Here is a 25,263-nt window from a genome sequence, read left to right as displayed (position 1 = left end):
AGAGGTGACACGCGAACTCATTTTTTTGGTTGATTTTTCTTTGTTAAATGCATTTAAATATATAAAATAAATATCAAAAATATAAGTCTTTGCTTTACTATGGTTGCAAATATCAAAAAATTTCTATATGTGACACGGCACCAGAGTTAAGTTAGGGTTTTTCAAAATGCTGACACACCGAGCTCAAAAGGTTCACCATCACTGGTCTAGGTGGATCTCCTGTGCCTGGTTAAGGCCACAGAGAGAGACACAGATAGCAAGCTGAGCCTTTATTTTATAGCCAGAGGTAAACAAGGTAGTGGTCACCATAGTTACAGTGTTCTTGTGAGTTTTACTTGTTTTGGCAGCACTTGCTGCACCTCCCACAGCCCATTAGCTACCCAGATAAGATCTATGGAGCTTCATAAGGTCAAGCTTAATTATGCTAAGAGGGCTGTGTTCTCTAAGCTGGGACGTGTTTGTGGCTTTGCCAACAGGTCAGTCTGAGGCTTAACCCTATAGCTGCTCCCTACACTCCAACCAACTGAGCAACCTGGCCAGGGCAGGGAAGGACAATATTTTTATATTCAGTATCTCTAGCACTTAGCTGGCACATAGGTGGTACCCATAAGTCTCTGTGTGAATGTTTTATGAGTTTATGGTTCTGTTCCTTGTAGACTGTATTTTCATTTTTTAGCTTTAATGTAATCTTGACAAGATTTGCCTGTTGCCAGTTCGCTTAAAATGTAGAAGCCTTAATTTCCCCCGCCCCTCAATTCTGATTCATTTCATCTCAGCAGATGTTCAAAACGTGATTTTCCCAAGGTATGATTTACAAAAAACAAAACTCTCATTAAGAGTTATATTGGCCCAGAGCAGCTGCACTCATTTGTTGTATGTGTTGAATGCAGTTTTGTATAGAAAGCATCCGGAGCGTCTTATGGCCCAAATAATAAACAAAATTTCTGATCCCATTTTAGAAATCAAGAGGCATTTAGATACTTTAAATACTGCTACTTTGCTCAGATCTTTGCTAATTTTGATTATAAAAGTGACAGTGGATGGCAGATTACCAGACAAGATCCCATCTACCCCGACTCCCCCGCTCAAATACTTTTTAGTCTGAGAATGATGTATATGTTATAAAGCAAAATTACTACATGTTGATTCTTAAGGAGACTGATAATTGGAAATTGTTGTGTAGGTGGAATTATTATTTCCCAAATATCTGTGAATACTTACAAGTGACATTTATAATTCATAGTTGGCTGAAGATCCTTATTGAAAATCTGAAGTCTCAGTATTTATTCAGTCATGTGAAAGTGACTAGATATTTTTAATTCTTAAAATATCTTTTGTCTTTGGTTTGAATTTTAAAAGAAATGCCTGACCAAACAACAGTCAGTACCACACTAAAAACCCAAATGAAAACAATTATGATTTAAGGAGGACTAGAAGGAAGAGGTATAGGTAGAATAAGAGAGTCAGGGAACAGGTTTCATTTGCCCTTAGAAGTTTCTATAAATTAAAGGAAATGATTAAATGTGAAGCCCACTGAACCTGTAATAGACTTTGAATAGCTAGTAGAATTTAATGAGGTATGGTAGATGCCAGCGATAGTATTATTAGTGTTTTATTAATCAGCTGATATCATAAAAGCACAATCTTCTATGTGTATAACTTTGTGCAAGATATTTTGTGGAGGTGAGGAAGAGAAAGATACAGAAATAGGATTCTAGTTCTTGATTCTTACTCATTTTAAAGAAAGAAGTTATACTCATTCAAGTAATGTTCTGGTGTTAGTAACGGGGTGGGCAAATACCAACTGAATAGGACAGATTGTAGGTTTGTGACATTGAGGAAGACATGAGGACCATAGAACCTTGGTTTGTGTCTTGGAAGTTGGGCAGAATTGCAGTAGGACCAAATAGTGGAAGAGCATCTCAAACAGAGGCAACAGCATGAAGCAGTTCATGGACTGGGGCCTGAGGGGAGTGTGCTTATAGGAGGCTCAGAAACCAGCTGAGCAGATACAGAATATCAAGCTGATAAAAGGAATGAAAAGACTAGTGGTTTTCCTTGACTTTCTTATTTTTGTGTGAATTGCAGTCTGTCAGTCTATGACCCTGGTGGTTTATAGTTTTGAGGTAGCAAATTCAGGATGTTTTCCTTATTAATATTTGGGTCTTGATTTTATAAGTTTCTCTTACAGTACTTTCTTGTATGCCCTTTTCTCCTTTAAGCATCTCTTTCACATCTGTGTGGATACTTAGATGAAAGATTAATCACTCAAGAAGAAAAATCAGTCATGGGATTGTTGTATTATCTGATAAATAAAATTAACAGGAGTAAATTTCTGTTAAACAGAATATCAGCCTCAGAAGTTATTCAGTATAGTATTTAATAATATGTGGTGTATACCTTCATTGTATATCTAAATCCATATGGTAAGTTTAGCCTACTTTTATTTATTTTTATTTTTGTTAATCCTCATCCAAGGATATTTTTTCCATTGATTTTTAATAGAGAGTGGAAAGGGGGGGGGGCGGGGAGAGCGAGAGACAGAGCGAGAGCGAGGGCGAGAGAGAGAGAAACATCTCACATCGATTGGTAGCCTCCCGCATGTGTCCCACCTGGGACCAGGAATCCGGCCTGCAACCCAGGTACCTGCCCTTGACCGGAATTGAACCCGAGACCCTTCAATACATGGGCTGACGCTCTAATCATGTAGCCAAACCAGCTAGGGCTTGCCTACTTTTAATAAATTTCACTTAATGTTTGCACTGTTACTGATTTGAAATATGTAAGGAAATCATCTAATACTATGTAAGAAATATATATATGTGTGTATATATATATGTATATATGTATATATATATATAGCAGAAAGTTTTAATCTTTAGTTTTGCTAGCTTAAAAAATCCATAATAATTTAGCTTCTGTTCAGATTGACAATTTCATTTTCTCTGCTTTTAGTTATAATTTAAGAACTAACTTTCTGGAAAGTTGATAGTAAATATTTGAATGGGAAGAAATGGTAAATGAATATATACATTAGTCTTATAATAAAGGCTTACAAAATGTGTGGATGCTTATAAAGTACAAAAAAAGTAATTGGCGTGGAAATTTTGTAGCTTGATGCTTGCACTGTGGAATAGTTGCTTTTACAAAATTGAGAACTGCAGACAAAAATTAAATGTCATTAATTTCATTGAATAGAAATATGTTCCATTTACTGTACAATCTGGAGCCAGGCTTGAATGAGTTTAAATAGATGAAATCTAAATTATACTGACAGTCCATTAAACAGTAGCAGAAAACCCGTAAAGAAAATGGATTCACTATGATACCAGTTTATAATAAAATCATTTTCCAAATAAGAACTATAGCCAGGCATTGGGAACTCCCCTGTGTATTTCCAGCGAGCACTGCAAATTGGTTGAGCCATTTATTGTGAAGCCCAGGCTCTCAGTTCATTGTTTTCTCAAAAGGAGCAAGCAGTGTTGCTTGAAATCGGCTCTGCAGGATGTGACACCAGAAGATCAGACTTGCAATTTGTTTGTTGTCAGCCATGCGGAGTGAGAAGAACCTGCACTCCAGCCTCTCTGTCCCTGGTGGTTTCTTGTCTGTGGATACTGGGCCTCGTGTTCTTAGCAGCGTTGGAGTTTTCTCCACGTTCGTTACCCACATGTACATATTTCAGTCATGTTCCGGTTGTAATCCTTCGTGTTCAGGACCTGTCGGCATTTCCATTTAAGCATCCTCTACCTAGCAGGGGTTTGATAGCAGAACTTACTTATTTTTTTATAGGGCTCACTGAATTGAGAGTAGGGTGGTTACCGGTCTTCTCGGGCGTTAGAATGGTAGTTACGGTGGGGAAGCAAGAGAGTGGTCTAGAATTTCCTTCCCGCATGTCTCTAGTGTCCTGACACTTAGCTTCAGAGGGCAGATGGCCGTCACTGATTTTTAAAATAGATTCCTCCCACCCTTCAATTCCCTGTGTTTTCTTCTGGCATTGGAGCTGTATACAAACACAGTAATTAGAACTATTAGAGATCCACATCGCTTTAATGGAGTTTGGATGTTAAACTGGTTAGAATCCTTTCTCACAATAAGGCTTCAATGTAGGTTATCGGGAGAGCTTCTTAAGGAACATTTTCAGAATAAAATGTGGTGATGAGAGTGATGCAGGTGTCAGACCATGGCTCACATTCAGCATATCAGCATAACTAGTAAGATCGCTGTCTTGCTTTTTCATGTTTGACATAGTTTTCAAGTCCATGTAGAATAGGATTGATTTGGGAAGGTCTTGCTCTGCAGCATTTCTTCCAGAATAACAGCATAACTTCTTAAAGTTAGAAAGATAGTCTTGGCTCAGTCTCAGCTTTCGGGGCATTGGAAGATTTTCTAGCTCCTAGAGGAGAAAAAAATGTGGGAAATTTAAACAAAAATCCCTTTGTTTGTTATGGCCTGCTCACCCCTCTACGCCACCACACACATTTGATTTTTCTCGTAATTTAATTCCCTGTTAGCATAATAATTCCCTGTTAGCAATGAGGATAAAGACAGATCAGTGTTAGCTAGAAGTAGATAGTGTTCTGTTTTTAGACAAAAGCCAGTGTGAGCTTTGTAGTATTAGTAGGGAATCTGTAGACATTTGAATACATGGAATTGAATTTTCATGAAGTTTAAAAAGGAAGGGACCAAGGAGATATGTTACCTAACATCTTTTTTCCACTGAGTTTAGACTTTAAGAACAGCCAATTTTTGTGACCTTTTCAGGGTCAAAATACAGAATAAGGGTAAGGACAGAAGGTTTTACTGAATTGCCGTTTTCCCTTTTCCATTCTCCATTATTCCCTGACACTGTGTATCCCTTCCTCACAAAAGAATCTAGTAGAAAACTAAAAGTGGGCCATCCTGCAGTTGAGTTATCCCTTAAAGAAATATTTATTAGAAAACATCATTCTTTATTTTTATATTGATAGAGCATAGCAGCTTTCTTGCTAGGATCTTGTGTAACTTCTTTTTGATGATACATTTTGGTTCCATTTACTTGGTCTTCACATAGTTTTTGAGTGTTTACCATGTAGAATATTATTTACTGAGGTGAGGGATGATGGGTTTGACTGTTGTACAGACGGGGAAGCTAGAGATGAGAGCTCTGCTAGGGGCGTGCAGCATTTGTGGATTGATTTGGGTATCAGAATTCAGTGTTTCTAGCATGTGCATACATACATACACTCCTTTTTTTGTATGTTGGAAATTTGGAACATCCAGTTTAACTAGTGAGATACCTGTGCAGTTTCTATTCTGCACTATTAGACCAACCTGCTGTTACTTCATTGAATGGTTCAGTGTTCAGGTTGGAGGTGTCCTTGTAGGAGAAATGGAAAGTGGCAGAGCAGCACAGTCCTGAGGGTCGGCCTCCATGTCCACCCCTCTGCCACCCAGCTGGCTCTCTGAAAAATTTGCGAGAAAGTCTTTGTTCATGCATGCTCTTTACAAGTAGTAGAGGTTTTCTATTGGAAATTATATTAGAGTGGCGCTGGCCATGCTTTGCAAAGGATGAGAAGCTATTTCAAAGGTGAACAGGCAGAAAGGCATTAATTGGGGAGGGGAGTTCTGTAAGGAGCAGCACTGTGGCTGAGCATTGCCTGACCACCGTTTTCATGCTGGCTCATAGTGCTGCTTTGCTCAGTTAGTGGGTGAAGTGAGTGTCCACTGTGCTGTGTGAGGAGGCTGTCAGGAAAGATGCTGACAGGTTCCTTGTGTTTCAGGATTACAGACTGCCTCATGCTCCCGGCTATGGTTTTACCCTTGAGAAGATTGTGCTCTTGCTCTGTTTCAGCAATTTTTTTCTTATTATTAAAAATTCCATTTTAATTTTTATTGAATTTTTGGGGTGACAGTGGTTAATAAAATGATGTAGGTTTCAGGGGTACAATTCTATAATACATCTTCTGTATATTGTATTGTGTGTTCACCACCCCAAGGCAATCTCCATCCACCATCATTTGTCCTACCTTTACCCTCTTCTGTCTTCCCCCACCCTATTTCAGTGATTTTTCAACCTTTTTCATCTCATAGCACACATAAACTAATGACTAAAATTCTGTGACACTCCAAAAAATAACCTGATCTGACAAAAGAGGGTGTAATTGTGATTCACTCACATCAGATGGCTGCTGTGTTGGCTGTTGTCATTTTTTAATTGGATAGTCTAAGGCAGTGGTTCTCAACTTTGGCTGCACATTAGAATCACCTGGGAATCTTTTTAAAATCCTGATTTCTGGGCCTCATCATTAGTAACAAAGAAACAGAATTTCCAGAGGATGAGGCCCAGAAATCAGGATTTTAAAAAGATTTCCAGGTGATTCTAATGTGCAGCCAAGGTTGAGAACCACTGGTCTAAGGGGGAAGGTCAGTGCCCTGACTAAACAGTCATTATTGCATGTTTTAAACATTCTTGCGGCACCCGGTGTGCCTCTTGTGGCGCACTGCTTGAAAGTCGCGGCTCTATTTCTGCTGATTTGCTGAGCGTTGAGAAAGTAGGACTTTCTTTGCCTTGAGAATTTGCCTTTACGTTTTGGCTGACTTCCTTCCTCCGCTTAGCATATGCTCTGTTGTTTGCAGATGGTACAATAGATTCTTGGACACAAAGCTGTGTTGAGGTTTTGCGAAACAGCCAGAAACACCCCTGTTCGGTGTCATTGCCCAAATCATGGATGCAGGGTTTGAGGTCATTAATCGTGGGATCCATTCCCAGTCAGAGGCTAGGTGTTAGAGAATAAGTCTTAACCTAGACCCATGGTTTCATTTCCACACACCCCTACACAGAAAAAATTAGTTATCATGTGTTGTTTGGCATAATTGATATAGATGGTAATAGCCTCTTATTTTTCTAGCCTATTTCAGACTTGCTGATTTTAAGATTAATATATATATATATATATATATATATATATATATATGTATGTATTTGCCCTGCAACAGCCGTTAGCTCAATCTGATAAATATACATTTTCATATGGGTAATTTTGGAAATGTGCATTATGTACTTAATGGATTGCATCAGCTTTGCACAGTTCTTCCAGAACTGCTAGCTTTCTGATTTAAAACAAAAAAAGCTCTTTAAAAAAATAAATAAAAGGTGTCTGCAGTGCTTGTGTTGGTCATGGGGGATTTTCAGGTTGAGGATCATTGAGACCAGCTTCAGATAATCCATGCACTCATAAATTGCATGAAAATTCTTAGAAAATAATTTTGGCTTTAAGCGATTACTGGTCATATAATCCAACTGAAATTTTAACATTGCTCTTGATTTAAGTTCTCATCTTTCCCCTTCCAAATAAACAGCTTTATTTGGGGGCTAACTATAGACATCTATATAAAGTTATTTTCTTAAATAGCTGCTTAATTAATGAGATAAGGGAAATATTCATATTCTTATGAATATTTGGCCTTATTTTGTTTTAAAAATCATTAAGAAGAATAAGTAGATTTCTGTGTGTATGAGACTTAAATTCCAAATGGTTTCTTAGACTATATTCTTTTAGTTGGATCACCCTAATTTTTATGGGTTATAAAGAAAAGTTATAGAGAACACTTCATACAGTAACAGATTACTAGCCTTGGGCATTGGACTCTCATGTGAATTTATAGCTTTGGATCAATTTGGGTGCCATGATAACTTATTTATTTATTTTTAAAAGCACTCTTTTGCTTTAGAAGCAAAGCCAAATTTTTTAAAAATATATTTTTACTGATTTCAGAGAGAAGGGAGAGAGAGAGATAGCAACATCAATGATGAGAAAGCATCATTGATTGGCTGCCTCCTGCACGTCTCCTACTGGGGATCCAGCCTGCGATCTGGGCATGTGCCCTTGCCTGGAATCGAACCCGGGACCTTTCAGTCCTCAGGCCGCGATGCTCTATCCACTGAGCCAAACTGGCTAGGGCCCATGGTAACTTTTTAAACAGAAAGAAGTGACTGTTTATCTAGTAATAAGTCATTAGTAAGTAAATGTGTTAATTCCATGTCAGATTTGAGAATCTGCTCTCTGCCTTATCCCCTCATGGCAGTGTTTCTCAATCAGGAATGTGAGGAGGCTTCCAATAAGACGCAGATAAGTGTTTAAGCAAAGGGATGTCATCTGTATATTGTGTTTTGTGTTCACCCCAAGCCAGGTCTCCTTCCATCACTACTTTCCTCCCTTTACTCTCTCTTATTCTCCCCCTCCCCCCTCATTTCAGTGAGGACTTTCTTCATGGTCGACCTTTATTACCTTCTCTAACAGTTACATCCAGATGTGTTTACAGGTAATCATTTTCCTGAATGTAACTTGGCAGTGAGAAATGAGAGAATATAGGTTCTCTCTTTTTTTTCTGGGAAGTGTTTTTACACACTACAAATTAATAACTGCTTTATGTCTCAGTAAGAGGGCTTATAGTAATAATGATTCTATTGATTCTGAAAAGTACATATAGAGCTTTTCTTTATGTAAAAAGAACAGAGTTGCCCATAGTTTTCACTATCTAAGCATCTGTCATTGAATGCCAGGCACCAGTTCTCAGTGGTTGCAGAGAACACTAAAGTGAGTAAGTTTCTCTGAGTTCAAAACTCACCAATAGTAATGTGGACAGTGCAGACCATCTGACTGCCAAATAACTGAACAGACAGGCAACGTAAATTGTTAATTTTATGTAAAAGAAAGGAGATGTTTCTTTATAGATGAGCCATGAGAATTCACTGCGGCTGGAGGTGACTTGTTATAAGATTGCAGGTGCTGGCAGAATGAAGGAGTGAAAAGGTTTGGCATGGGTGGAGGTAGTGGTGTTGGTGTTTCTTTTATAGTATGCAGCCTAGTGGAAGATGAGGTGGATGTGGTATGGGATCAGACCACTGAATATGGAAAATTTTTGTTATGTGGGCTTTAAGAACGGGTAAGTCATTCGTTAAGAAAATGACCTGTTAATTTTGAAGCCAGTGAATAGTAGCTAGGCATGACAGTGTTATGTATGAAATAGGAAGAAGAGGGCATATACACTGTCCTTTGTGTTCAGGTTGAGTGGGGTGAGTAAATAATCGATATCTAGAGATTTGACATACAGGTACAATAGAGATTAGAACACAGAAATTAAGACACTTGGGTGTCCCAAAATTGTGAAGATTGGAGCTATAGTTTTTACTTAGGAATGGATTTCTTGTTTGTTTGTTTGTTTTTTAATGTTTTTATTGATTTTTAGAGAAAAAGGAAGGGGGAGAGAGAGAGAGAAACATTGATGAGAGAAACATCCATCATCGATTGGCTGCCTCCTGCACACCCCCACTGCAGATCAGGCCCACAATCAGGGCATGTGCCCTGACCAGGAATTGAACCAGTTATCTCTTGGTGCATGGGATGATGCTCAATCCACTGAGTCATCCCAGCGGGGTGGATTTCTTCTGCTTTTACTTGAATACCAAATACGAGATAGGAAGAGAGATATCTATGTACCATAGTGAGAAGTGTTTTCTTGTTTCTTATGACGATAAGCATGTTAAATGGATGTTGCCTGAATGTTGAACAGAGTTATTTAGCATCCTGGATTCTGGAACAAGCTAGAAAAGCTTGGTCAACAGTTCATTCATACATACAGGGATTGACTCTCTGTTGTTGAGTCTACATCTGAGTAGAGAAATCAGTTGGGAACTTCTGGATGCCTGAAAATGAGTCCTTCTCTTTCTGGAATGGCTTTGGACTACAAAAATCCTTATGTCTTTCAGAAAGTTTTTTGGAAGGAAGTGTCCCTTTAGTGAGGACTTTCTTCATGATCTGTCTCCTAGTGGTCTGCTAGCACTGTGGTTGGACTGGACTGTCTACTGGATGGATGGCTCCAGATCTTGGCTCCTTTGCTATTTCTTGACTCTTAACATGTATGAAATGTGGCATGAGGAACCTGCCTGAGTTCTCAAGGATCTGAGTTATTCTAAGACATCTCCATTATGAAGGGTCAACAGGGAAGATAAAACAAATGACGTTTTAAATGTGGGCATTATGGCCACTCTCTAGAAAATTTGATTGCCTGCAGATGCTTTTACTTCCCAGTAAATAATACATGACCTTCTTATCCTAAACTTTACAATGATCTTGGATTGTAATGGGAAGAGTTTTTGTATTTCTTTATAACCACTGTTTCCTTTAATATCACTGCTTTTTTAAAAAAACACCTGTATCTCAACTTGTCATTTTATTTGTTTATTTATTTATCTTTGTTGATTAGGTATTACATATGTGTCCTTATCCTCCCATTGCCCCTCCACTCATGCCCTCACCCCCCTGGTGTCTGTGTCCATTGGTTAGGTTTATATGCATGCATACAAGTTCATGCATGTAAACTTACCCCTTACTCCCACCCTCCCGTACCTTCCCTCTGAGGTTTGATGGTCTGATCGATGCTTCTCTGAATCTGGATCTGTTTTTGTTCATCAGTTTATGTTGTTCATCAACCTGCCATTTTAAAAAGCAGCCTTTAGACCGCAGCAGTTGAGAGCAGCAGACATAATTATTCAGGCCCTGCCAGTGAGATGCAATGTAAGAAAGTGCTCTTCTTCCAGAGGAAAATGTAATTTGGTTTACTTCATTCCATCTCTGATTGGCTGCTTTGTTTCTCTTTACAATTAGAAAGTAAAGTGTGTTTAGGTTAAATTTATAGGGAAAAGATCATTGTAATGGCATGTTCAAGCTAGTCGTCTTTACATTTCACTTCTTTCCTCACAAAATAATAATTGAAAATAAAGTAGCACTTGGTCAAGCCATTTATCTTTGTAATGACGAGGCATCTGTTTGAATAAGATATTCAGGTTTTGTCTTGGTGGGTAAATTTGAGCAAGTACCTTCAACTGAATGTGGATACTCCCATGGGATTTCCTCCTCCCCCTTCTTCAGGGACCCTGTAAACAATAATTGAGGTTTTATCAAGTTCTTTAAATTAACAGAAAAGTGGTAAAAAGAAGAACCCAAGGGCTGTTTCCCTTTAGGTTAAAATTACTAGTAATTTAATATTACCTCTGAGAAAAAAAATTTCTCTAAAATGTATGTGCTTTGTCATTTATGTATGCATGCAGTGGCTTTATGGGCCCTGTCTTTGTTCCCTTAAAGGTAAATGCCATTGTTTTAAAATTTCTTTTTCTTTTAAAGACTGTGTGTATATCGAGAGTCGGAGACCAAACACACCGTATTTCATCTGTAGCATTCAAGACTTCAAACTGGTAAGCATTTTTTTCACGTGCTCTTGATTCTACTCTGGACCTTCTCTTTTCCAGTTCCTTTGGCTGTCTCATGGTTGCTTGTCTATCGTATTGATTTTATAACCAGTTTACCTTCTTGAGTGCTAACGCTCCTGGTGGCTGTAGCACGCACATAAGGCAGTCACCAGTTTTATCTTCCCCGTTTGTGACACTTTAGATTTACAAAGCTCATATTGTAAATAATGTGTGTAAAGTTTCCTTCCTCTCATAGGTGTTTTGACATCAATTTCCGAGATTCCCTTGAGTTTCTGAAGTAGTTTGTTTCTTCTTAGCCATTGGGAAGAGCCTGAAGAAGAGTAATTTTGGCATTTGATGATTGGAGAAAAAGAATGCACATGGGCCAGAGACTGGTTTCGGTGGTGACCATAATTAATTTACTTAGATATTTTAGGAGTATGGAGTGTATCTTGAATCTTTTTTTGGGGTCTCCAAGTAGTGGAGGTTGGAAGTTTGGCTCAGGGATGGTATAGCTATAGTACTTTCTCATTAAAAACTTTTCCTAAGTTCATTAAGTATTGATGTTGCCCGCCATGATCTCTTCGTTTCGGACCATTGGTCCCCACCCTACGGGTTTTAGATCCCTGGATATCTGTAGAGATTTTGCAAACGTCTGCAAGTAAACATTCTCAGTCTTAAATAAATGTACCTCACACATCTGTGCAACTGCTTTTCAAATGTATTAATATGCTGCTGTGGTTTTAAAAATTTATTTATTTAATGATAATATGCACTGAAGAATCCCTGTTTATTAGGCATTTTCCTCAAGCGGTTGATAAGTGAAATACTACTGAAGTACTGTTATTTGGGGATCTTTTGAAACATTTAGATCTTCAAAAGGGATCCCTGTACTTGAAGGATTGTGACCACTCTCTAGTTTTAGGTGTAGAGAAATCCTAATCCTAATTTGTAGAGATTTTATCAGTGTCTGTGACTGTCCTTATTTCAAAAACCCTTTGAAACGTTTGACAATTGATTATATGTGATATTTCAGTCTAAGGAAAAGTAATGCAGTAGTCTGAAGAGATCTCTAACCCTCCATCTTCTTTGTTTCTGATGGCCCCAAGTGTCTAACTAGCACATTCCAATTTAGTTAATAAGTGCGTGCCATTTATTTTTTTTTCTTAAAAAATTATTGCATAAGTAATACATGCTTTCTGTTATAGAAGAAAGTCAAATGTGCCATTTCCTCCCGAGGATTACACTTGGTTAACTGCTTTCAACTTCCTTGCTTGTTTTGCAAGATGGCCTTGCAGTTTAATCTTGTAAAAATCAAATGCTTTTTATTCAGATTTTATGTCAACACAAAGTTTTATCATTTTAGAGGTCTTTGTTATTTGTTACATGTTTCCTTTCAAATATTTTTTACAGAAGCTACACTGACATTTGAAAATCTGGGCGGTGGCCTTGTTTCCTGAAGAGTTTTGTTTGGCTAGTGGCTGCTGCTACTGCTCTTTTCCTGGTCACTGTCTTTGTGTGTGATTTTTATCAAATATAATACCAGTGCACCATGGAAAAGATACAGCTGTGAAATAAAATTGCAAAGATTTTTCTTTTACCTTTTAGAACCTGAGCCCCTTTTGTACAATTTGTGCACATTGGCTGGTGCCTTCATGTGTGTACAGCGTTGCTTATGAAATGCTGATTATAATGTGATAGTCCAGGGCAGAGATTCCTGCTGAGTTATAGTAATTGCTCAGGGTATTAACAGCAATAAAAGCTGAAGCTTCTGTTGTCAGTATTGGTCTAGTACAACACATTAAAGCTGTATGCAAAAACAATGTGGGAAAAGGGTAGGGTGCAGTATGTTAAGATACCTTTGACTAAATCACACACTGCTATGCCTTATGGGTTTTGTTTTGTTTTTTGAGTTCTGTATTCAGCGCACATCATAGTTATGTAAAAATAACAGTGATATTGAAATATTTACTACTGGAAGGAATGTAGTTATCGTCTGGATATCCGCTTTCTTCTTTCCTTGGTTTTCAATACTGTTTACGAAAAGGTAACCTTATAGAGGAGAATAATTATAGGTTGTTGTTTTCTTCTCCAGCTTACCCAAGCTATAGGGGAAAGGATGAACAGAAGGAAATATGCTTTTTTTTTCCCTCTGCAAGATTTTAAAAAGAAGAAATTGGAGTTGATTTTGCCCACAGGAAATACCATGCATGACAAGTGGGACAATGGAAAACAAAAGCCAGTAGCTTTGAAATGTTGATTATTTTATCTTTATTTGGTTTGGGGTTGTAACTAAAATGTATTTCTTTGTTTATACCACTGATTATAATTAATCCTTTTACCATGGTGAGTTTGTGAATATAGTTATATTTGGGGACTGTAAAAAGAATTGGGTGAATGCCCTTTATGGTACATGTTAGCTAAGAGTACAGTGTTAAACACATCAGAGACTAAAGAATTGAGAAGTGGACTTAGGGAGACAACTACCACTGGCCACTAGCACAGTGCCAGTGTATTGAACCGAGGATCCTGGGTAAGAAGGGTCTTTGGATTTGATGCAGGGATCTGATTGTCTTCCCATAGATTCTGAGTCCATGATATGAGACATAGCTGCTTCTGTTGACCAGGTTTACATCTGTTATCCTGGTAAACTATTAAACAGTGCCCCTTTTCACTCAAAGGTGTCCCTATTGGGGTGACAGGTTATATGGGGATGGGATTCATGGCTTCCATTTTATTAACACTTAACCATCAAAACACATACATAAGGCCTCTCTGTCCTACATTGGTAGATATATTTAGAACCTGCACTTCCACAGGGGTAGGTGAAAGCTATGATGTTGCAAAAAAATTGAGTTCCTAACAGAACTGAGGTTTTTGGAAGTAGCATTTTCAAGGGAAGGGAATTATTTGTTCTATTAGGATGCTTTCATTCTCTTTGGAAGTGTTCATTAGATGGGCTTATTTACAAATGGGGAGACTGGGTTTGTTTGACTGCAATGGCAGAAGTATCTGTGGAACATGTGAAAAGCAGGGGCAGGAGAGGTAAGGTTGAATTATGGACAGTGTATGCTTAGAAGCAGGAAGAAAGAGGGATCATCAATTAAATAAGGCAGCTTTACACCTTAGGCTTCTGAATTAAATATTAAAGCAGTTGGCAAAATCTTTAGCTCTTGGAAAGAACAGTAATGTGGAATGGCAATCTATGATCTTTGTGGACTGGCTTGAAAAGATGAGCTGAGAGACTGAGTAGCTAGCAGGGAGGGCATAGCTAATGGGATGAGTCAAGAATTGCCTCAGTGAGAGAGGGTTGGGGAGGCATAAGCAGGTCATAGGCAGGCTGGCGTGATGGGCAGGACGCCAGGGAAAGCAGAGGGTTGGAACATTGCAGAGCTGAGGGGGGAGTGTTCGCCTCCTTGAGCTCTACGGATGTGGCTTCCAGGTGGAGTAAGAGTTCCCCTCAGTGAAGCCTCTCCTTGGCCAGTTTGAGTTGATCTCAGTAATTGCAACTGCAAGAGCTTAGCATACCACCCTCCACCCTTTCTTCTGCTGCACTCCCATAGCTTTTCTGGTCACTGTGTGACTTGGCTTCTTTTTTTTTTTTTTTTAACATATATTTTTATTGATTTCAGAGAGAAAGGAAGAGGGAGAGAGAGATAGAAACATCAGTGATGAGAGAGAATCATTGATCGGCTGCCTCCTGCACATCCCCCACCGGGGATGGAGTCCACAACCCGGGCATGTGCCCTTGACTGGAATCGAACCTGGAACCTTTCAGTTCCCAGGCCGATGCTCTATCCACTGAGCCACACCAGCTAGGGCGTGACTTGGTTTCTTAGAGAGTTTTGTTTCTGAATGAGTCGGTATCACCAAGGAGCATTGTATCCCAGAGTGCAATTAAGAATGTTTTGGGTTGGCCCTGGCCGGTGTGGCTCAGTGGACAGAGCGTCAGCCTGCGGACTGAAGGGTCCCAGCTTTGATTCCGGTCAAGAGCATGTACCTTGGTTGCAGACACATCCCCAGTAGGAGGTGTGCAGGAAGCAGCTGATTGATGTTTCTCTCTCATCAGTGTTTCTAACTCTATCCCTCTCCCTTCCTCTCTGTAAAAAAATCAATCAAATATATTTAAAAAAATGTTTTGGGTTGTAATCAGGGCCTTTGACAAGCATTTATTGAAAACTTACTTTGTGTTCTTTGCTGGGTGCAGCACCATAATGGGGGCTGAAGAATGTGGGATCTAGTTCCTTCCCTCCGTGATTATAGGTTCTAAGGACAGACAGCAGTGGCGTTTTTGGATATCAGTCCTCTTTGGAGAACATTGAATAGGATTGATGTGGGGGAAGACATTCAGTTTTTGTCCCCAAGAAAGATTTCTTTCTTGCTTTTACTAAAAAACAACAAAATTCCATATTTATAGAAACCCAGGCCTTAGCATAATAGAGTTAATGTGCTATCTAGAAATAATCATGGATTCTGAGAATGCTCAACAAGAAGATCATTGAGATTAGTAATTTCCATTCAGTATAATACCCAGGAGTTTCTGGTCTGGGTCTAGCAGTAGTAGTTCATACCTAAGTCTTCATTCACAGGTAAGTAATCGAAGCTGTTCCTTTAATATTCTAAATGGGAATTTTGTGTGGATTCTTAATGAATTTCTGTCGTTTATACAGCAGAAAAAGTATGATTTTGGTTTCTTTGAGTTACAGTTATCTATTCTTCAGTTGTTATATGAAATGAATTTTCAGGTAGGATATATAATTATTACAAGTATTATTTTGAGCAAATAACATTGATTCACTGGGCTCTTATTTGGTTAATTAAAACTAGGAAAGTTATTAAATTTATACCTGGCCTAAACATTCCTCAGAGTTGGGGATATGTCATTAAGAATGTTATGGTTATATCCAGTTTACTGTTTAGGGCCCAGTGTGTTGTTACGGCTCTGCATGGATGAGTGTGCTGTTGTATCATTTATGTCCCTAACAGTTTAAGTCCTAAGTACTGATTGTGAATGCAGAATAGCTAAATCCTTAATGTGCCACTAGTTATCTTGGACAAGGCACATCTCCATTACTGCTGTGAATGTGGGGGCCAAATTATTCAAGATTTCAATTTCCCTCTTTGTTTCATTGCTAAATGTGAGCAGCAGGGAGAGGAGCATTGGGAATTTCTTTCTGATTCCTGGTTTGATAGGGTTACACCCCAAGAGCTGATCACAACAAATCACAACTGCAGACAAAGTAGCTTTAGCTTAGGTTCCATTTACTATTAAAATTGCCCTCTCTACCCCAAGTTGAATTTCTCAGAAGTGAAATAAAAGTAAGAACCTGCTATTCGTGCTCACTTCGACAACACATATACTAAAATTGGAACGACACAGAGAAGATTAGCATGGCCCCTGCGCAAGGATGATACGCAAATTCATGAAGCGTTCCATAAAAAAAGAAAAAAAGAACCTGCTATTCCTTCTTTAAAATGGAAACTTATTGAGGATAAGTAATTATATCCTCTCATTTTTTTGTTAGAGATCTTTACATAGGTAATGCTGGGAGGTGTGAGAGACACATTTGCATGCACCCTTTGTGCGTGCATACATGTGTATACACAATGAGTTAGTTATCATTATACACCATTTTAATATTAGGTAATTCTTGTATTAAAACTGTTCTGGGGGTGGGCAGGATGTCCACATTAATTTGAACATGGCTAACTCAGAATTTGAGATGCTTTTCTGGGACTGAGATTAGGGATGGAACATGGGTTGACAGCTTGAGCTTAACGTCAGTTTGTTTCATCAGTTGCTCTCTTTCATGACCTTGGGCAAGAAACTTAATCCTCCTAACCTTACTTTATTTACTTATGAAGTTGGGATATAAAGCACCTGTCTTGTAGGTAGATTGTTTTTAGGTTAAAAGCTAAGTCTTCACAGTGGCTAGTAGCACAGTGCCTGGGCCATGGAATGACAAAGATCATGATGTTGATGTGTAGCTTTAAGCTTTGTGAGGGCAGACATCACACCATTTTTATTCATTGGTGTCTACTGAGCACTTAGCATATTGCCTAGCCCACGTAAGATCCACAGTAAATATTTATTGAATATTGAATGAAGTAACATTTCAGTGGAAGGAATTCACTGGGTAAAGTTTTTAAAAAACGTTAGTAATAGTTTGATACAATGTTTGCATTAGCTACAGATTAACTTCCTGTTTATTAAACAAGCCAAAGAAATCTGCTTCTTTACATTTGTTTAAGCTTGCAATGTGTAATATTTTCTATACTTAAATAATAAAACTCTATTCTTAAAATACTTTAAAACTCAGTTTCTTATTTTCTTCAGGAAGTTTACATAAGGGTAGCCAGTCATAACATTGATTAGGTGTTACTATAATGTTTTGAGTTTTCTATAATACTTTTAGCAAAGATAAATGAGGGCTCAGCACATATGTAAACATCCCAGAGAAGGCCAGCTTATAGGAAGAATGCCTTACGTGTGATGATTCATTTCTCTTCAAAGCAACGGTTGTCTGTTTTGTTTTTCATAGTCCCTCCAGTCAGGCCCGCAGAATTAGTATTTCTTTTTATAGTTCTTCCTTTTCGTTCCCCACAAGGTCAGTACCACCCAGCTGCAGCTTTGTTACTTGAGTGTAACGTTGGACAAGGAAGTGAAAACGGTGAGGTTTGTTATCAAGTGTTTTCGATTTTCTGGAGTGAGGAATGAAGTGTTACTTTAAGAGATAATGGGATGTAGAGCTGAGAGGGTTCTTTAAGAGAGTTGCTCCTTTCTGTTGGTCTCGTTTTCACCTGTCAGGAGTGAGTTTTCACCTGTCAGGAGTGAGTGCGTAGCGTGGCAGCCCTCTCCTACAGTGATTTCTCAGCCAAGAAGAGGTGTGTGTTACTGATTTGGTGCTAGAGCAGTGGTTCTCAACCTTGGCTGCACATTAGAACCACCTGGGAATCTTTTTAAAATGCTGATTTCTGGGCCTCATCCTCCGGAAATTCTGTTTCCTTGTTACTAATGTTGTGGCCCCACCCCGTAACAAAGAAACAGAATTTCCGGAGGATGAGGCCCAGAAATCAGCATTTTAAAAAGATTCCCAGGTGATTCTAATGTGCAGCCAAGGTTGAGAACCACTGAGCTAGAGGATTCTCAGGTAGGGCCACAACTTTTTTTCTTTCTTCTTTGTTTAAAATAAAGGTCATGGTTGCTTAGTTGTTTCCATAAGCATTGTAATTAATAAACTACAATCGGGTGTTGGGCTTACTCAATGCTGTGTTTGGAGTAAGCCACCAATAATAAATACACTAAGTCCTCACTTAACATTGTTGATAGGTTCTGTGAGTTTGAGGGGAATGACATATAACAAACCCAGTTTTACCACAGGCTGATGGATATAAACAAGCGTTAATTTCCTAAGACTTCTCATCAGTGTTATAATGAAATGAAGATGAACAAAAAGAGGACCTGCTGTATGTGTTCCCGTACTAAGTGTCTTTTTCACATGTAAATGTGATGTTATTTGTATTTAATCCTATAATAGGCAAAGGCAGGATGGATGAAATGTCTTAGTCAGATGAGGTGATACTGGATCTTGGCTGCTAACTCGTCCCCCAGTTGTGGAGCAGTCATGTTGAGAGTTATTTTGAATCACCACAACCATTTTGCATGATATGAATGTCAGCTTATAAATGGCGGGGCGGTATTCACGTACGTGAAAATCAAAATGAGGCTTTGGGAATAAATAATCTCAGAGCACCTATTGGCCCCATTTATTCAGCTTCTCATCGATCTGTTTTCACTCATGACTGACAGTCATTATAGACCACATGGGATTTAAAGTTTTAATGGTTCATGGTTACTGTGAAGTTGGTAATTCATTTTGTTCTAATTTATATGGATTTTAGGACTCTTAAGAAATCACTGGAAAAGTTTTACTTAATTATATTTATTGTCATAAAATATTTATCTTAAATGTTATTTACTAAGCCTGTTCTCTATACGTGAAATTTTTTCAATGCGGAAGACTCTAGGTATTCTAATTGTTTAAAAAGGAGCTTAGGAAAGTTTGAGACAATTTGATATTTGCAGAGATCTGCTGTGCAAGAATATTTGTAAAGTCATGTCATTCAAACTCAATTCCATACAACTGGAAATTTGTAATTTGGATGTGGATGTTTGTGTTAAAAACCAGCTCTAAATAGTCTAAAAAGCTTATTAGAACTGAAATAAAATGAGGGAAATGGAGATACTGTGTCAATGTTTTCTGACTCCTAAATAAGAACAATGATATGCTTTGAAATGATGCCTTTTTTAATGCTTAAAATATTTTAATCATTACCTGAATTTTTGCTTATTTGAAATATTGCCAAGGTGCTTAGAAATTATTTACTAGGTGTCTTTGTTTAAAGCCCTTGATTTGAATGTATAAGGATGTGAGTGGTCTGATTAATTGAATTTCTAGTGAAAAGATTAACCACAAATTTATTTCTATTTGATGCTTATGGTAAAAAATATTGAGTATACTTTACATTCTTGTACACAGTTGAATCTTTGATTTGGAATCTGTACTGTTGGTATGAGGAAGGGGGAGCTGTGTGGTGGAGAAGGTTATGACTACTAACACTTGATTTAATCACATATTGTAATCAAGACGGTGGGAGTCAGAAACTGGCCACACACCAAGCGTGGGGCTCAGGATGTGCTGTAGAAGGTGATCTGTAGAGAGGGAAAGAAGACCACCATGATAAAGACATTCCCAATATTAACTTACTTTCTTGGGGTTTGTCTTTTTTGTTTGTTAGACATAGACATTAAATCTTGAATTATAGGAAGTTGTTAGAGAATGATTCTTTGCTTCTCAAAAGGAGTTAATGTGACAGGACTCCCTAAAAAGATTTAATATTAAAAAGTTTGCTTGTCTGTAATTTTTAAACAACTTTAAGAACAGAAATCTTATATAAACATTTGAGTTTTATGAGTTTTTAGTTCATTTAAAACCTCATGAAATTGAATTGTTAGTGGGGTTTTTTTGGAAATGTTATTGCTCTCTAGAATGTTGCAAAGGGATCATATTCAAAGTCTGAGATATCTTTTTTGATACTTAAAAGAATTGTGCTGGCTTTCAGAAGTTGCTCTCTAATCATTTGCTGGTTTTAAATTTTTCTAGTTTCTTAAAAATACCAAACTGGTTTTGCCCCTAAAAGAAATAATATCTTTCTTGAACTTTATGCTTTATGCCTGTTCATTGTACTTACCTTATGGGCATTGGAGAAAATGGAAACTTATTTGAATGGTGTCTTTTTTCCTCTGGTGTTAAGCCTTTGTCTTTCACCTTGCCTGTAGTTTTCCCAAATTAAACGAGGACTTTCAGAAAATGGTAGGATCTTTCTTTGAAACCCCTAATGCCTTGAATATTTCCTTATTAAGTACACGCCTTATGACTCTAGCATCTTTCATTAGAAACGCTTCTGAAAGCTCGCTTCGTCCACTGGGTTCATTTTTATTATAAGCAAAGCATGCCACTGTCACTGTGCCATCTTGGCACTGTGTCATCTTACCTTGGTTATTTTGAGGGGCACACACCATACTGCTTTGTGACAGGATCCAGGTTGAAGTGTAAAGCTGGAAGGGTCATGTGTCTGTTCGCGCTGAGCGAAGGAAGGAAACGGTTTTGATTCATGCAGAAAGGTTAACTTTAGTGGTCGAACAAATTCTCTGAGATTTCAGACGCCATCTGCTAAAGGATTTGTGCAGATGCTTGCTTGTGTGCTGGGTGCCCCTAGTAACCAGGGCATGAGGGGACATTGGGCATGTTAACTTAAAACTTTTTTCTTTTTTAGGTCCACAACTCCCAGGCCTGTTGCAGATCTCCAACTCCTGCTTTGTGTGACCCCCCAGCATGCTCTCTGCCGGTGGCGTCACAGCCACCACAGCATCTTTCTGAAGCCGGGAGAGGGCCTGTAGGGGTAAGGAGAATCCCGTTTTTAAAAGCTGTCAATATTTTATATCCCATAGGGTATAAAATAGGAATATTACCTCCCTCCCCAGAGCCCCTTTAAAAATGTGCTGTATTGTATGTGTTTTTAAAGGAGTAACAAGTACATGCACAGAGGAAGCAAAATACGGGACTTACCTTACCCCTCTAGGACAGTTCCAGAAGTTAGCGGGGTTTGTGGTGTAGGGTATTTTGGCACCAGCAGAGAGCATGCTGGGCTGCTGCAAGGAGCAGGAGCTGGCAATCAGCAGCGAGTATGGATGTTGGCAACTGAAATGGGGGAAACAGGGGGTAAGTTTGAGACCAAGTGGAATGTGCATCTCCCCAGGACCACTGGGACTCGTGGCACACACATCTAAACTGTTTTGGGTGCTGTCCTCTCAGGTAAAGTTTTGTAGAGTGTTGCTCAGAAGTAGCTAGGCTTTTCTGCAGGGCAGATACAGACTAAAACACTGAAAGGCATGGGTTGGGGTGTAGATAGTAGTACTCTCAGCGGTACTCTGCTAAGTCCTGTTACCTGGTGGTAATGTGGGATGTGTGTGAGATGTAGCAGGATGAAATGTCCCTAGTTAGTTACCCCTTAGAGCACAGGACCCGGGGTACGATCTCGGAGGGCTAGTTCTGTCTCTGTCTTACCTTTTCTGAAAGCTGTGTACATACCTTTCCTTTTCTTCCCTTTATTTGTGAGGATTGAATGGTAAAGCTTTCTGAAAGATAGGTGTTATTGTTCTGATCAACTGCTGTGAATCACTGAAGAAATAAATGTAAGACCTGTCTTTCTCTTGCATGTAATCTGACCAAACTCATACTCAGAAAATGACACAAGAAAATAGTCATCCCAGATGCACACGCGCTATACAAGATACTGGGAATGTGTAATGAATTGTTCCGTGGCAGTGTAGAACATTCATACCTTGAGACTAAGAGAAGAGAGTGCTCCAAACGAGCGGTAGAACTGGGAAAGTTTTGTGATGAGAGGTCGGTTTTGAGGAGCTGGTTATGTTTTTGATACATCAGTAACCTGTGGCCAGGCAGAGTGGAGGAGCCTTCCAGGTGTACGTGTCCGCTTGTCCCTATAAGCAACATAGACAATGAGCCTGGTGAAGCTGGGAGTTGTGAGAAGACCACAGGACGTCAATGAAGAGCACAGGTTAGTGGGACTTGGGAGGCAGAGGTGGGGATATAAAATGGGGCTGGATCATAAAGGATCTTAAAGGTTAGAAAAGGTGAAATTTTATGTGATGGTCGGAAGAGAGCCTATGCAGCCTTTTTTATTTCCTGTAAGCTGATTTGCAAATCACTGCTTAAGAAGATTCATTGGGAAGCAGAATGCTGTGTGCAGTGGGGAAAGACTGGAAGTTCCAATTAGGAGGCTAGGGCTGTCATCCATGCATAAAATGAAGAGGACCAAGACAATAGAGATGGGATATTAATAATTGTAACAAAATCAGGAGTAATTGTCACAACCACAATTTTATGTTTGGGTAATTGCCAGTGTAATTTATCAAAAATTAGACCAGAAAAAAGGTTCACATTATGGAAGCCTTGGAATTATTGACATAATAGCCATTCACAATGTAAGATAAAACCCAGTGTAGTGGATAAAAGTCTAATTTTAATCCCTGAAGAGAGAGATTGACATTTTAAGGGACAAATTAGCAGAGTCCTGACTTGACTACCTATTTCAAACGCTTCAGCCTTTACCACTTACCATCTAATTTCCATATGTGTCTAAGAAATGACTGTGCTCTTTCAGGCTGATTGTTTCTCTATTCTCTAATCAGTGTGGATGTCGCTGTTAGACTGTTTCATTTCCACAATACTCACCAACCAGGATTTGCTAAATAGATTGAAATTTTTTCCAATAACAGTAAACTTGTTCTGTGAGCATCAGTGATGGCCACTATTTAATTTTTAGCAGTGAAAGTGTTGTGGTCACTGAGGATTTAAATAAGTTTATGATTGGTGGTGTACTCAGATACCATCATATGAAGGCTTGTGAAGATTCTGTAATAAGATGATAAATCTTTTAGTCAAGATGCTGCTGCATAAAGCTAACTGTATTGATTGTTCTGTAACAATGCTTCATGCTGCCAAAGTCATTTGAGCTAGATCTGAATCGGATCCAGTTGGCCAAGCCCGCTCCCATCCCCCCACCCCCCCCCTTGTGTGGGGCTCTCATAAATTCTGCAGGCACACAGATCTAATACAGTGTAATGAGAGAGCTGCTGGGGAAAAAATTGATTACAGGGTTGCAGACAATATCATTAATGTTTCTTGCCATGATACACCAGATGTCTTCGCTAATAGACTATTTTTGTTAATTTAGTTTTTATACCATGGCATTGCTTGCATCATAATTTAACGTGCTTTGCATATTCAGGTATATGTGGTCTGTATTTCTACACTAATAGATGTATCAACTCATAAGATTTAATTTTATAAATTTCTAACTTATTGACCATTTTTAAAGTATTTGTACTGGAAAGGCAATATTTTTACTTGTTATTGAGAATCTGTTAGCTTGGATGTTTTCTAGCAAAAAGTACTGTGTTTACTGGTAGTTCGGGGGTAGTGAGGAAGATGAGATGGCAAAGAAAACATTGCTCAGATCCTCAGTAGACGGGGCGGAGATGGTCCCAGGGCAAGGTGGTGTGAATGGCACGAGAAATTCTCCAAAGCAGAAATGGTGCAGCCATTTAAAGGGGATGCAGTTTCATTGGTACTGTCACGGGTGGGCTCTGCAGGCTGAGTTCTATTGGCTGCACCTGTCCTCTTCCTCGCAGGAGAGCAAGGGCTAGTTAGGGGATTTAGTCATTGGGCTTTTTTTATTTTTTTAGTCATATATTTTTGTGTGTTTCAGACCTCTGTCGAGTGGCTAACATATATAATATAAATACGGTAATGGGTTGAGCTATTTTATTTCAGTCATTTTTTTAGCTACTGGCTTTTGGTGCATTATCTTTTAGAGAACATATTTTTTCTTTAGACATGCTCTTGTGTAACATAGGACATATTAATCTCTCTAACCCTTAGTTTTCTCACTTAGAAAATGGGTATATCACTAGGTATTTGAAATAATTAAATACCATATAATAAGCATTCATTAAGCATTATCTTTTATCACATAGATATTTGTTATACAAATTCAGATTTAAAAATTTTTAAAAATATATATTTTTATGGATTTCAGAGAGTAAGGGAGAGGGAGAGAGAGAGATAGAAACATCAATGATGAGAGAGAATCATTGATCGGCTGCCTCCTGCACACCCCACACTTGGGGATGGAGCCCACAACCTAGGCATGTGCCCTCACCTGGAATGAACCATGACCCCTAGGTTCATAGGTTGCCACTCAACCACTGAGCCACTCTGGCCGGGCCAGATTCAGGTTTTAAATAATTTATTAGTTTCTAGACATTCTTAATCTAGACATAGGCCCCTCGGTAGTCTCTTTGAGTTTAAGAGGTCCTATAAAATTCCTAAAATTGCTTGGCAAGTCTTATATGTATGAGCAGTTTTTCTGCAGAGAGTATACTTTTCAACCATAGATGCTAATCACATTCCTAAAATGTTGAAAAAACCTAAATATTAAGATTAAAAGCTGATAGGTCATTTAAAATCAGCTAGCTGTTTGTTACGGAGGTAAACTAACATTGGGCATTACTTTGTGTCCAGGCACTTTGCTACTCTTTTGATCCATTTAATCTCCACAACAATCTGTGATATTTATTGTGCAGATGAGAAAACTTGAGGTTTGCATTTGTATAAAATCTTGCCCTGACTGAGTGGCAGAACTCATGAACTTACCCTGGTTTTACATAATCTTCACTGGTCTCATGGCGCCTTCTCCCCGTGAACCTGCAGTGATGCCTACCTTTGCCCCCACTTTACTAGAAAGTTCCGGAGCTCACATGCTGTTCAACATTTGGTATAGAAGAGGACTTCTGCCACTGAGAGTTTACAGGCTGATCCTTACCTTGAACAAATGGACAGTGGCTAACAGTGTGGTGTGAGAACCCTTTTTTTCAGTATCAATACATT

General features: G+C 38.7%; 1 protein-coding gene and 1 non-coding gene across 5 annotated transcripts in view; both read left to right on the top strand.

The window, feature by feature from the left end:
• RERE (arginine-glutamic acid dipeptide repeats) overlaps window positions 1-25,263 on the top strand; it is a 403,197-nt gene that overhangs the window by 175,684 nt on the left and 202,250 nt on the right. For 2 of the 4 annotated variants that reach the window (XM_036350922.1, XM_036350923.1), the window contains exons 3-4: window positions 11,163-11,233; window positions 21,065-21,190. In XM_036350922.1, the coding sequence (XP_036206815.1) occupies window positions 11,163-11,233; window positions 21,065-21,190 (197 nt within the window). Of the gene's footprint in view, window positions 1-11,162; window positions 11,234-17,835; window positions 17,899-21,064; window positions 21,191-25,263 lie in introns of all 4 variants that reach the window. The other 2 variants (XM_036350921.1, XM_036350924.1) reach the window with 2 other exon arrangements.
• Window positions 16,564-16,670, top strand: LOC118677825. Its single transcript, XR_004974551.1, has one exon. It is a non-coding gene; the product is annotated as a U6 spliceosomal RNA (small nuclear RNA).

Source organism: Myotis myotis, unplaced genomic scaffold, assembly GCF_014108235.1.
Source record: "Myotis myotis isolate mMyoMyo1 unplaced genomic scaffold, mMyoMyo1.p scaffold_m19_p_2, whole genome shotgun sequence".
NCBI classification, from domain to species: Eukaryota; Metazoa; Chordata; class Mammalia; order Chiroptera; family Vespertilionidae; genus Myotis; species Myotis myotis.
Note: the sequence above shows the minus strand (reverse complement) of the source record. Positions and strands in the feature narration are given on the sequence as shown.